The sequence below is a fragment of the Cottoperca gobio genome, chromosome 20, assembly GCF_900634415.1.
Source record: "Cottoperca gobio chromosome 20, fCotGob3.1, whole genome shotgun sequence".
Taxonomy (NCBI): domain Eukaryota; kingdom Metazoa; phylum Chordata; class Actinopteri; order Perciformes; family Bovichtidae; genus Cottoperca; species Cottoperca gobio.
The window spans coordinates 15849274-15862327 of NC_041374.1; the positions used below are offsets into that span (position 1 = coordinate 15849274).

Here is a 13054-nt window from a genome sequence, read left to right on the forward strand (position 1 = left end):
CACTACAAAAGAAAGACAGAAAAACCTCCATCTGAGCTGCAACAGAATGTCCTGCTACAACCTCACGGGGCCCTTTCGTTCTCGTTTTTTTTTTTGACCGATTTTCCACTTGTGCAGTGGTGCATTCACATCCCTGCGTCAGCACATAAATGGCCTGTGTGGTGTTTCATGTCAGGGGAGCAGCCTGATAACACGGAGCCGCCTCAGCGAGGCTGTGAACCCTTCTGGCCTCGCTCTGTACTTAACAAAGAGCAGAGAGAGACGCACACACACAAGGAGTGAAAACAACCGCTTGTCATACCTTTGCACCACAGACCCCCAACAGGGACTCTACTTCACACACATGCTCAACATTTAGTAGCCTAGAGGTGTGTTTGGATGCTGCCTTTGAGCAGGGGATGGGAGCTGAACACAGACAGATCAGCACTTTTCCACATGTAACAATGTTTGACAATGTCTTGTCAACAGCCAACAGAATTGTGAAAAATACAAGACCATTCATTAAAAAACATAGTAAGCGTATTTCCCACAATGTCAAACTATTTTTTTTAAGATGAGAAAATAAGCAAGCGCGTGTTGTTGATCGTGGCAAAAAGCTGTGTGATACGTGGGGGTTAGCAGCCCCTCATGTGTTTCTGACCCTCCACTGTGCGATGAGAATTCTACAATTCCACAAAGAAAAGACAGCAGCTGTTGGCTTCCGCTTTATATTACACACACACACACACACACACACACACACACACACACACACACACACACAACTCCCAGCCTCTTTCTCTGAATGATCTATTATCTAGGGGTCGTATTTACAGAGCCGGAGGTTTCTTCGAATGGTCTTTAATAACCCTAGCAACAAATGACTGTGCTCATATTGTTTCATGGCTTTGTTAAGGTGCACCAGAGGAAGTTGAGTGTAAGAGCACTGGTATTCACTGTGCGTCGGTGAGTCATGAAGTGCTACACCTGTTCCCATCTCCGAGGAGAACACAGCTGGTCCCGTCTTTCAACACGCGCACAAAACACAATTCTCCCCTAAGTTGGAGGAGTGCTTAAATCAATCCGTAAAACATCTGCCCAGTAAACACTCCCGCAGTATCTACAGTAGCCCTAACTTTGCTTTTAGCTGATGGCTCACCCTTGTAATTATTCTCGGTAATGATACACATAGGCACACTAACGTATCCATTGAGGAATAATGCTCTGTTTAATCGCCGACACACTATACTTGGTTCCGGTATCCACTTCAGGAAGCTCTGGGAGACGGAAAGAGGGAAGGAAGCTTTCGTGCACCCTAAACTCCATCCTCAGGTTACACATCCTATAAGCCGCAGTTTGGTAATTAGTGCTCGTTAGATTAGCTAGTCGGGCTCATGTGATGAAGAGGAAGAACGCGCTCAGCTCCCACATGCAGGCGCTCATTTGCTGGGATATTAAGCACAGTCTGAAGGCCAAGCCTCTCCAGAGAGCAGAGCGTGGAGTGTGTGAGTGTGTGTGAGTGTGTGTGTGTGTGTGTGTGTGTGTGTGTGTGTGTGTGTGTGTGTGTGTGTGTGTGTGTGTGTGTGTGTGTGTGTGTGTGTGTGTGTGTGTGTGTGTGTGCGTGCGTGCGTGCGGTAACGTGTGCATTCATCCTGCGTGATATCTATCTGCCGCAATACATCAGCAGGAGATTCATCACCAAATGATCAGTCCCAATCTCAACAAGTACCTTACCTAACATTGTGAATAAAGGCTTGCCATTCAGTTATTACAAAGAGCTTGAAGCTCATACAGTAGCCTGTGGCCTTTGATGCTAATTAGCTTTCTCATCCTATTGTGAACAACAGCATTCAGGATGTTTGTTTTTTTTGGTGAACATGTCATGATAAAGGGCTTGTACTGCAAGATCCGTTTCAGCTATAGTGACACTCACGCTGACATTATTGGATTATCACATTTCATATGCAGAGGTTAAGGTTTCATATGTACAGCCTACATCGATAGAAAAACATGTACATCTTCAAATAACGGGGTAATCGATAATACCTTTTTGCAAGCATGACTTTAATCAGTGTGTGTTTGACCCTTCACAGTGAAGGAGGATTGTGTGTCAGACGCTGAGGATGATGTGAGCACAGACGCCCTAGTGGAGGAGATGCTCCAGCAAGGAGACACGACCGTCATTTACCCAGAGGCCCCAGAGGACGAGCCTCAACGCCAGGGCACCCCTGACGCCAGCATCCATGACGAGAATGGTACAGGACATTCGCACAGTATTCACGGCACATTAAGAAAAAACACTCTTTTTGTGTACACATCCCTTTCCAGACCGGCTATTATGTGCTTTATGCATTGATTGTTTTAAATGTCATTCATAGCACTGTTAGTCCTACACACAAAGTGTAGTGTCCCTAAATTACACACACACACAAACACACACCGCTATTTCCACCCGAAAGATCACAGTCAATGAGCTCTCACACTATTGCTGCACCTACCCAGTAATTACTGGCCCCCTGGGGATGACTCTACCTGCTCCTTGTCTCACCTTAGGTGTTAACTCCACCCCATTAACGCTACTCTCCAACATCATTACACACACACCGCTATTTGTTAAGTGCAGCACACTGGGGCCTTTATTGCTCCCGGGCTTTTGGCTTTTACCTGCTACCACAGAGGGGGGAAAAAGTGAGGGAGGAGGGGAGGGCCGGAGGGAGAGAAACAGCAACACCTGAGTAAATTTGTCACGTCTATGTGAGCTCTGACTCACAGCTACCTGGGCGATAATGTGTGTGCATTCCCATCCCGAGGCCCTCACCTGTCCCGCAGGGGAACTTAATACATCACCTGTTAACGGAATAATGCTTTACCTGTGTGGGAGCCGGGCATCTGAGACCCTCTGTTAACCAGGTTGGATCTGGGCAGGCGGCTGATGTTTACCGAGCTCACTGTTCCTTACATGCGTGGGTGTTTTTGACACGCACAATAGGCAATCAAATTGGATGGAATTTCAGGCATGTAAAAGCTATAATTACAGTACAAAAGCAACATTTTATTCCAGTCCTGCATTGGCAACCCAGCATGCTTTTTCTATAAGGAAAGGAATGCGTTACTATGGATCACTAATCATCTTTTATCCATTTGGTTACCTGGGTGCTGTTTACCTGTGGGGGAGGATCTCTCTGTGATTGGTGAACTAGCAGAGGAGTGTTACTGTGGCAAGCCTTGTGTAACATCAAAGAGCCCTCCCTATTGACCATGTGTTTTAACCCCCTCTTTTCCTCCCCCTTCACTCTCACACATGTCATTACAACACTTTCCTCTTGTGTGTTTTTTTTTTTTTACCCAGGAACTCCTGATTCGTTCTCTCAGCTGCTCACCTGCCCGTACTGCGCGCGTGGCTACAAGCGTTACAGCTCTCTGAAGGAGCACATCAAGTATCGGCACGAGAAGACCGAAGAGAGCTTCAACTGCCCCGAGTGCAGCTACAGCTTTGCATACCGCGCACAGCTGGAGAGGCATATGACGGTCCACAAGGGCGGAAGGGATCAGGTAAAAACTGACTGACAAACTGGTCAGGACTGGATACTGAAAAATGTCTTGTTCTGGTATCTTATCATTTCCAAATATTTAATATTGTAAATGAAAATGCACATTTTCTTTTTTGCAAACTTAAATACTTAATGCAGCTAGATGATTTTCTTTAATCCTCTTTTAGGAGCATACTACAAACTGTGGTGCTATAATGAGGAAGTACACTCATTAACATGCAGCATTTTGCAAGACTGATGGGAAACTACTAAGTAATTAGTCAACACATTATATATAAATGTATGTATTTTGTATTCATTTTAATATTCTGATATTTCCATGTATCAGTCTACACAAATAGTCAGTGCGGCTGGATTCCTTGTGATCACTTTCAGTTGCATACCACTTCTGTAGTGCTGTGGTAAATATGCACTGACAAAGTGATTCTAAATTATGCAAACCTACATGGAAGCTGAGGCCAGTTACTTAAGCAGCTCGCTTCCAAACATGACAAATAAACATGAACTTTTGCCCTGGATTGATTAATGAGATTGTGACATGAATTAGTAGCAGTTCAAAGGTTGTGTCATCATTGTGTATCTCACTGAATGTCCCCTCTTTGCTCATCTGACAGAGACACATCACACAGTCAGGAGGCAATCGTAAATTCAAGTGCACTGAATGTGGCAAAGCGTTTAAATACAAGCACCATCTGAAGGAGCACCTACGCATCCACAGCGGTGAGTGGACAACCATGGCAGCATTCTGTCTGTGTGTGTGTATTGGTGTCTGCGTGCACATGAGCAGGTCTTCTGTATAAGTCTTTGCCATGATTCTCTGTTGGCCACAGATATTTCAGAGACCATTGCACCAATATTTATCTTTTATTTATGTTCTAGCCAATTCCCTGTGTTTAGAGATCCTTTATTGTATTTCAATCCATTGTGTGCTCTTCCTTTAGCGCCATAATTGTGTTTCTTTTGGCATTATGGGACAGCAATTAGAGAAGGGCATTTCCCAATGGTGGCATTACATCAGCGTTTAAGCATCATTGAAATGCATTAGAGGTTTTTCCTACCGTACTTCTCATAGCCTAGCTTGCTCATTTAGCTTCATTTACTAATGGAAATCTGTTTCTATCTCCCCCGCCCCTCTTTCTTTCTCTCTCTGTTATACACATTGTGGTTTTATTCAGGAGAGAAACCCTATGAGTGCTCCAACTGCAAGAAGCGCTTCTCTCACTCAGGCTCATACAGCTCCCACATCAGCAGTAAGAAGTGCATCAGCGTCATCTCAGTTAACGGCAGAGCGCGCTTGGGGAACGCCAAAACCCAGACCCAGAATCCATCACCAGTGCTGCCCACGTCGCCCTCAGTCCTCATTAGGGAGAAGCTTGAGCACAGCAAGCCACTGCAGGAGCAGCTGCCACTCAATCAGATCAAGACCGAGCCTGTGGACTACGAGTACAAGCCGACGCTGATAACATCCTCAGCTATGGCCGCCATGAACGGCGGAGTTTTCAATGGCGGTGCTGCAGGTCCTCTGCAGGGCACACTACAGGCTGTGGTCCTGCCAACTGTGGGGCTGATGTCACCCATCAGCATCAACCTGGCAGACCTGCAGAATGCTCTCAAAGTGGCGGTGGACGGTAACGTCATTCGCCAGGTTCTGGAAAGCAACGCCAAAGGCCAGGGGCAGGTGAACTCTGGGTTAACCACTGGAATGCTCCATCCCGCACAGCAGCAACTCATCTCAGCCATCAGTCTGCCTATTGTGGGTCAGGACGGAAATGCAAAAATCATTATAAACTACAGTTTGGACCCCAACCAGGGCCAGCTCACAGCCCATAACCTGAAGAAAGAGGTAACCTCTCCAGGTCATGCTACCACTGACACCTTCAATTCCCAGAAACTCCCAGAGGATCTAACTATCAGAGGCACCCGGCCCAATGAGACTAAAGAAAAAGAGGAAAAGACCACTAAAACTTGTCTCCTGTGTGATAACTGTCCCGGTGGGCTGGAAGCACTCCATGCACTCAAGCACTGCAAGAAGGATGGTCTCAGGCTGAACGGCGCAGGCCTGGATAAGTCTGAGTCTGCTGTTGCTGCCTTGCTGTCAGAGGGAGGACTCTGTAACCAGCCCAAAAACCTCTTGTCCCTGCTCAAGGCCTACTTTGCCTTAAATGCAGAGCCCACCAAGGATGAGCTGGCCAAGATCTCTGACTCAGTCAGCCTGCCAACCCATGTGGTTAAGAAGTGGTTTGACAAAATGCAGGAGGGTCAGATATCACTGGGTGCTCCAACACCTCCCTCAGAGGAAGAGGACACCTGTGAAGCTAACAGTGTGGTGTCTCTGGTCCAAGGGAAGGACACAGCCAATATGAGCCCGTCTGTGACCCAGGACAGCCCTACAGAAGCCACCCCAGCGGAGGTCAACGGCACTCACAGCTCTCCTGCCTCTCCCTCACCACTAAACCTAACAGCTGGCGGTCCTGTCCCAGCCCAGCCTCCCCAGAGCACTGATGGACCCCTAGACCTGTCGCTGCCAAAGCTCGCCAGAGAGGAAGCGGAGGGAGTGGTGTCTAAAGCCCGCGTTTACCCCTCCCTTTCCTCTGGCTCTACCAATGCGGATGAACCCCTAAACTTAACTTGCACAAAGAAAGAAGCATTGCCACTCTTAGCCATGGGCGCCAGCCCCATCGCACTGTTCGCCAGCCAGCAAAGTGTCAAGCCCATCAACATTGTGACCACAATGCAATGCCTAAGGGCACTAGCCACTAACAACAAACAGACTATCCTGATCCCCCAGCTGGCTTACACCTATACCACTACAGCAAACAGCCTTGCTGGGATCGAGATGCAGGAAACCATCCACCTCAACGGAGTGAAGGTGCGCAATCATTTATGTCCCCAATTTAGAAACCGTTGAGCATCCCTGTCTTTGTTGATATTTTGGGAAATATGCAGCGTATATGCTTGCTCAGCGTTAGATGAGAAGATACTACTCTCATATCTGTATGCTAAAGATTAAGCTACAGCTAGCAGTTAGCCAGGCTGTCCAAAGTTAACAAAACCGGCCTAGCAGCCCCACTAAAGTTAACTAATGTTAGAATGAACTTGTTTGTTTAATCCATACAAAAATTGAAGTAGAAAAGAAAGAATCACGAGTCACTATTTCTATGAGCAATCAGTAGAGATCTCAAACAAGATATAACGTGTTCATTCGTGAAATTTAGAGGTAATGGTAGGATTGTATTACCTTTGTACAGAGCCAGGCTAGCTCCAGTTTTTGTGCTAAGCTAAGTGGCTAGCTGTAGCTTTATATTTACTGAGAGTGGTATCAATCTTCTCATCTAACTCGTACCAAGAATGTATTTCCTAAAATGTCAGACAATTACTTTAACTCATCCTGTCTGTACTCCTCAGTTACTGTGCAGCCTGCTGTATACAAGGGAGGAAGCTTCATCAGCATTTCAGAGTTAGTTTTTGTTCCTCTAGTTTCATTGGCACAAGTCTGACCATAAAATTAGCTGGAGGTCTTCAAGTCAGCCACAGCAAACTCTGAAACCAATTGATTTACTGAAAGTGCAGAAAAGAATTCAGCGTCTAATCCGGTGGCCATTTTGAGAAACAAGTGGATTGGAATCAAGTTGGCCTTTCTCTTTTTGGAGCATATCAGTCAAACCCTTCTGTCCAGATCATTAATTCTTATTGTTCAAAACCACCAGAACATGATAGATAATGTGAATCCATCCAAAATAGAATCAATAAGTCATATATAGAAATGTCAGAATTCAGCTCTTTGTAAAAAGGATAGCCTTTAATAGTTCTTCATTGTGCAGACACCTAATGGGCCCGTAATGATGGATGCAGATCTCTCTAGGTGTATGAGTGATCTTCCTGGGCTGTCACCCAGAGGACATGAGGCTGCACTTTACTGCAGAGCCCCTATTGATCTGATGGAATCTGTTTAAACGGCACACCTCTGCCTGCCTCATTGATTTATTGTTGTTGTATTATACTTTCATGTTAAGTGGATTGGCATAGACCTGCCTTGTTAAAAAAAGAGCGCGTGTATATATCATCTCCTTAATATTGCCCCACATCCTCTTTCACTGCATCAGTAGATGAGATTTACCAGCCCAGGGACAGGAGAAAAATGTAGGTGTGCTCATAAGTGAACAGAATGGTTATGTTTCGGGCCAAGGGAAAGATTGCTCACAAATAACCTGACAATTCAGAGTGATTTCACATTCATAAATGCCTCCAGAGAGCTATAAGTAGGAAATGACAGGCCATCATTTCCTGCAAATGCACTCACACAAGTTGTACACTAGTAGCGGTACTTTTCGGAGTCATTCATTGTCAAACAGAACAACCTCATTTTGCATTCCAATCAATACATCTGTGATCTCTCATATGCTGCAGGAGGAGAAGCAGGACACAGGCTCAGACGGCATGTCCACCGTGGAGGAACAGAACGACTCCGACTCGGGCCCTCAGAGGAAGAAGATGAAGAAGACGGACAGCGGCATGTACGCCTGCGACCTGTGCGACAAGATCTTCCAGAAGAGCAGCTCGCTGCTGAGACACAAATACGAACACACAGGTAAATAACAAACTCTCGTGTTTCCAAGGTCTACACCCAAACACAGACGGATCATACATGGACTCTGATTAAATACAAAACAGACCCGGAACTTGTCTCATCACCACACATAGTTGATGGGAAAGATGAGTCAGAGTGCGAGTGAAGGGGGATTTTTGAGCTACAGCGTGTAGAAGGGTGGACACCTCCATTCCAGCAGGTATTACTCAACATGCACAGAAGAGGTCTGAGAATTTCTTTCCGCCAACTCCCCACCTCTGCACTGCCAGCTACTTATGTGAAGCACCAAATGTTGCAAGAGGCTCTGGTAGTGATTTGGATCGCTTTAAGATGATGATTCCGTGGCCAAGTGCAGGTCAGCGCTCTGAGAGGCGTTTGATTTTTTTTCTTTATTACTCTGATACCTGGCTTGCAACCATAGTTTTCAGCTCCAAATGACCTCATCCTAGGTGAAACTAGCTGTTCCCTGCCTGGATAAAGTTTCCAACAATTGTTGTGATTTAGTTGAATTGTTTTGAAATGTTCTCCTTGGATACATTGATGGTAGATACTTATATGGGCCTCTCAACCTTTTACCCAACAATGTGGGGGGATTCATTGTGCACTGTTTATTGTTTTCCTCCCATGTCTGTGCCTTTTTACTCAACAGCGTTTAAATTTTTCTCAGCAGAGATGTTGATTCATATTTATTTTCTCTTCCTCTGCAGGGAAACGACCTCACGAGTGTGGCATCTGCAGCAAGGCCTTCAAACACAAACACCACTTGATCGAACACATGCGGCTCCACTCGGGGGAGAAGCCGTACCAGTGTGACAAGTGCGGCAAGCGCTTCTCACACTCGGGCTCCTACTCCCAGCACATGAACCACCGTTACTCCTACTGCAAGAAGGAGACGCAGATCCAAGGCGAGGGCCGGGAGAGCCCCGAGGAGGACAGCGAGGCTCAGGCGGAGATGGAGGCGCTGAGCCGGCTGCAGCGGCTCCTAGCCCCCTCCCAGCAAGACTTGGACGAGCGAGGGAGCAGTACCCGAGATGACGAGGAGAGCGAGGAGGAGGAGGACGCTGCGGTGGACATGGATGACATCCAGGTGGTGCAGATTGGGGACGAAGGAGGGGATGACGATGACGAAGAGGAGGAAGAGAGGAATGAGGAGGAAATAGAGAGAATATCGGTGGAGGGAGGAGGAGAGGAGGAGAAGACAGAGGAAGAAGAGGAGGCTGACACAAGGCAGGAGGAGGTGCTCGGGAGCATTCAAGAAGAGGAGGAAGTCAAGATGGAGGAAGAGGAGGCGATGGATACAGAAGAAGGGGTGACGGAAGAGGGCAAAGAAGAGGAGGAGGTGACAGAGGAGAGTGGAGGCGAAATAGACAGTAACACGGTTTCGGAAGAGCAGAATGAGACGCCGCAGGAGAAAGGAGATACTGACTAAAAGAGGAGTCAGACTCCTCCATGAGACACAATCAGATTCCTCCTCTCCCCGTGAAGAGGAAGAACGCAGGAGATGATGTTTGGTCACTCTGACAGTTCGTTTCAGTTCACTACTGTGTAGAAATCCAGGTGTGCCTGAAAAAATACTAGTGACTTTTCCGCAGGAGAACGATTTCTCGCTGTAAGAAAAATCAATTTGTAAAGAAAAAGATGAAGACGAACACAAATTTTAACAAACGAAGGAAATGCATTATACAGACTTTGGAAGCTAGAGCCGACATGTTTTAGATAATGTTTTATTACTAAAACACCTTGGGTCATTTCTTTTTATCAGTGTTACTAATTTTATCACTCATATTTTAACCTTTAAAAGCTGTACAGTTGGGAGATATTTCTATACCTTTTTATTGCCAATGAACAAAAAAAAGTCAGTATTTTATTAAGTTGGAAGGAAAATAAGAAAAATCCTGTGCACTACAAGTGGCTTGGTTTACCTATGGATTAAGCAGTTGAGTTGTGTTGTCAACCCTTCAGTATTACCGCACTAGATTTACCACGCCATCACGCTAGCAGATGTTAGCATTACGTTTTTTTCTTTATGTTCTGTTGATTGGATTGTGAGCCTTAAGAAGAAAAACAATGGAGAGTGGACGAGTCCTTTCAGTCATTAACTTCCTTTTTAGACTTTTAGACTCATTGTCGTCAAAGTCTCTTTTTTACAAATCAGTGTTTTATAGGTAACAGTTTGACATTTTAGAAAATATACTTAGTTATTTTCTTGGTGATTTGGAGGAGAAGATCAAATATCTGTCAGTTGTCGCAGTCAGCATGAGGACCGAAACGGGGAAAACCAAACCCCCAGGAACAGCGCTGGGCTTTAAAGACAATTTGACATAGTGGACAAAAATACTTTTTACCATAGAGTTACATTGGGAAATTAAATGTTGTAAGATGTACTAATAGCCAAATCCAGAGTTATTTTCATTCCTCTGTTCATATGAATGAGCCCGGAACTGGCGGCTGGAAGGCCGTGTTAAAGGAAACGCTAGTGTGCTTGCTCTATGGGCCCAATGGATAGGGAAGATCCACGTAATATTATACTCAGAAGTCTAACTTTGTTGGTTCACTGAGCAACTTTCATAGGAATGTACGAGAGCCCCCCTCCCACACTGTATCCAGTTCTCTTTATACATCCATGGGGGAAACCGCTAGCTAAAGCTAAATCTAAAGCTAAATCTAAAGCTAGCAGTTACTTCCCGTTTATCTACTGCTCCACACTCAAGTCCAGTAGGAAGCGTTAATGCATGCGGGGCCATCTCCTGGCTGTCACTTCATACACAGCTGTATCGATCTTTCCGTCTAATTTTCATCTAGAAAGCAAATAAGTGTCTTTTCTTGAAATGTCAAACTATTGCTTTAAAAAGGTTCAGAGCGAACAAAAAGGGGATGTCTGACCCTTCCTATGCCTAACCCCCTCCTAGCCATATGCAAAATAATCTAACTAAAACAAGAGGAAACATGCATATCAAAAGTGCCATTGAATATTGCTGTTGAAGCTTAGCAGCTATGATCAGGTGTTGCCGGGTCCTAGATCAACCAATGAAGCCGGAATACTGTTGACTTTGGCTCGCCACCACACCCGAGAGAGTAGAGTTTAGCCGACCACATATTCATGTGTCCTAGATTTTAGAGAAATTGCTTTTATTTCTAATCTGAGCAGCCGAAAGAATTAAAATGCACATTTGTTCAAATGGATGATTATGAAGTATTATTTCTAATTGTTAACCGTGTCCTGCCTTTTTCAAAGCTTATTCAGTGCACTTGTTAAACACACCATTAAAATGCTCAGATGTCTCTTCAGGTAACAAAATGTAGGCAAATACGAATCCCAGGAGTTCAATTCAACAATGTTTTTACCCGTCAGTATTATTTTTGTCTCTTGTTGTTTTGTGTTCTGTTTCAATGTGTGTACTGTATGTTTTCAGCAATGGCAGTATTATCCCCACCCAAAAGGAGATGGGTATGTCTGTTTAGTCATAGAGAACTTTTATATTTATGTGTCTTATTTTTTATATTTCTTTATGGTTATTTATTACACTATGTAGTGTACAATACTGTAGTTTGTATTAATACGATAATATATTTTAGTATGGAAAAAAAGATTCAAAAGGCAAATAACTACAAGCCTGGACAAATGAGACTCCAGCATACTGAAGTATGTTTTTCGATCAAATAAAATGATGTTTTTCCTCGGAGAAAAACAAATTGCACCCTGCAAGCCTGAAAATTGGAACCTCTGACCTCTGTGCATCCATTCTCATGTTAGTTTTCTTTCCCCCTCTTTAATATGAAGCTACTGAACTTTTGAAAACTAATCGTATGTCTAATAGCATGAGTGTGGGCTGTTTTATTGAAGGATTATCCTTAATGACACAAACTGTCCTTTTTGCCAAGCCAAAATAATATTGACGTTTGTTCTTATGTTTTTATTTTTGCCAATTTGTTACTTTATATGTCAGTGTCAAGACCATGCCCACTTTTATATGCCCCTCCCTCTTTAACACCCTCATCTTTTTTTTATAGTGATTGTTTTTTGTTTGTTTTCTTTTTTTGTTCATTTTTTTATGACTCCCCATCTCACAATAAAATACATCAATTACAAGCTGCTGGGTTTGTGATCGTATTGTTATTGAGAGTTATGAATTCACACGATATTAAGTTGTTGCTCGTACTGCAATATTCAAAGTAATATTACCACAAAGAAAATCCCATAAGGGACAACTTCAAAAATGTAAAATGAAAAAAGGATTCAGATCATAATGTAAATAATTATTTAAACTTAATGTTTTATCTGGGACCAGCAGTGTTTTTGTGACATATTATGATGTCTTTGTAAATGACTATTTGGTGAACTAAAGGAATATTTGTTTATGTATATTCCATACAACATAAAACATCAGTTATTTCCTCAATTGGTGATTTATGCTAATTTATACATGTGTCCCCAAATGTGAAAACTCAGCCTGTCACAAAGATAAGGGTTACCACTTCAATCATGTTATATAATAAACATTTCACATAGAGTAGTGGGTTTTGAGGCCTAAAACTTTGATAAAGTAAAGCCAATGTCATCAGAACAAGCAAGTTGAAGAAATGCTAAATATGAAGCGACAGCCAGCAGCCGCTTAGCTTAGCATAAAGACTGGAAGCAGGGAGAGACTCCAGAAAGTGACTGCACCCGGCCAATAAAGCGCTAAGAGGGTATTTATTTATTTTGAGACATAGCCAGGCTAGCTGTTTACAGCAGTTAGCTGCTTAGCTAAGATAGTGGTTTGGACAACCAGCTTTTCTTGTTAGGTTAAGCTAGCAAACAGCTGGCTGTAGCTTCTTATTTAGCATATGTGTGTGCTTATATGCAAGTGGTATCAATTTTCTCCTCTAAATCTAAAGAAAGCAAAAAGCATAGGCTATATCCAAAAATATCAAGCTACTCTTTGAAACTAAAACA

At 44.0% G+C, this 13054-nt stretch overlaps 1 protein-coding gene across 4 annotated transcripts in view; it reads left to right on the forward strand.

The window, feature by feature from the left end:
• The window catches only part of zeb1b (zinc finger E-box binding homeobox 1b), a 47679-nt gene extending 35466 nt beyond the window's left edge, over window positions 1-12213 (forward strand). For all 4 annotated transcript variants that reach the window (XM_029457535.1, XM_029457538.1, XM_029457537.1 and 1 more), the window contains exons 3-8: window positions 2073-2234; window positions 3329-3531; window positions 4145-4250; window positions 4706-6399; window positions 7938-8118; window positions 8826-12213. In XM_029457535.1, the coding sequence (XP_029313395.1) occupies window positions 2073-2234; window positions 3329-3531; window positions 4145-4250; window positions 4706-6399; window positions 7938-8118; window positions 8826-9547 (3068 nt within the window). In that variant the 3' untranslated portion in view covers window positions 9548-12213. The remainder of the gene's footprint in view (window positions 1-2072; window positions 2235-3328; window positions 3532-4144; window positions 4251-4705; window positions 6400-7937; window positions 8119-8825) is intronic.
• Window positions 12214-13054: the final 841 nt, after the last annotated feature.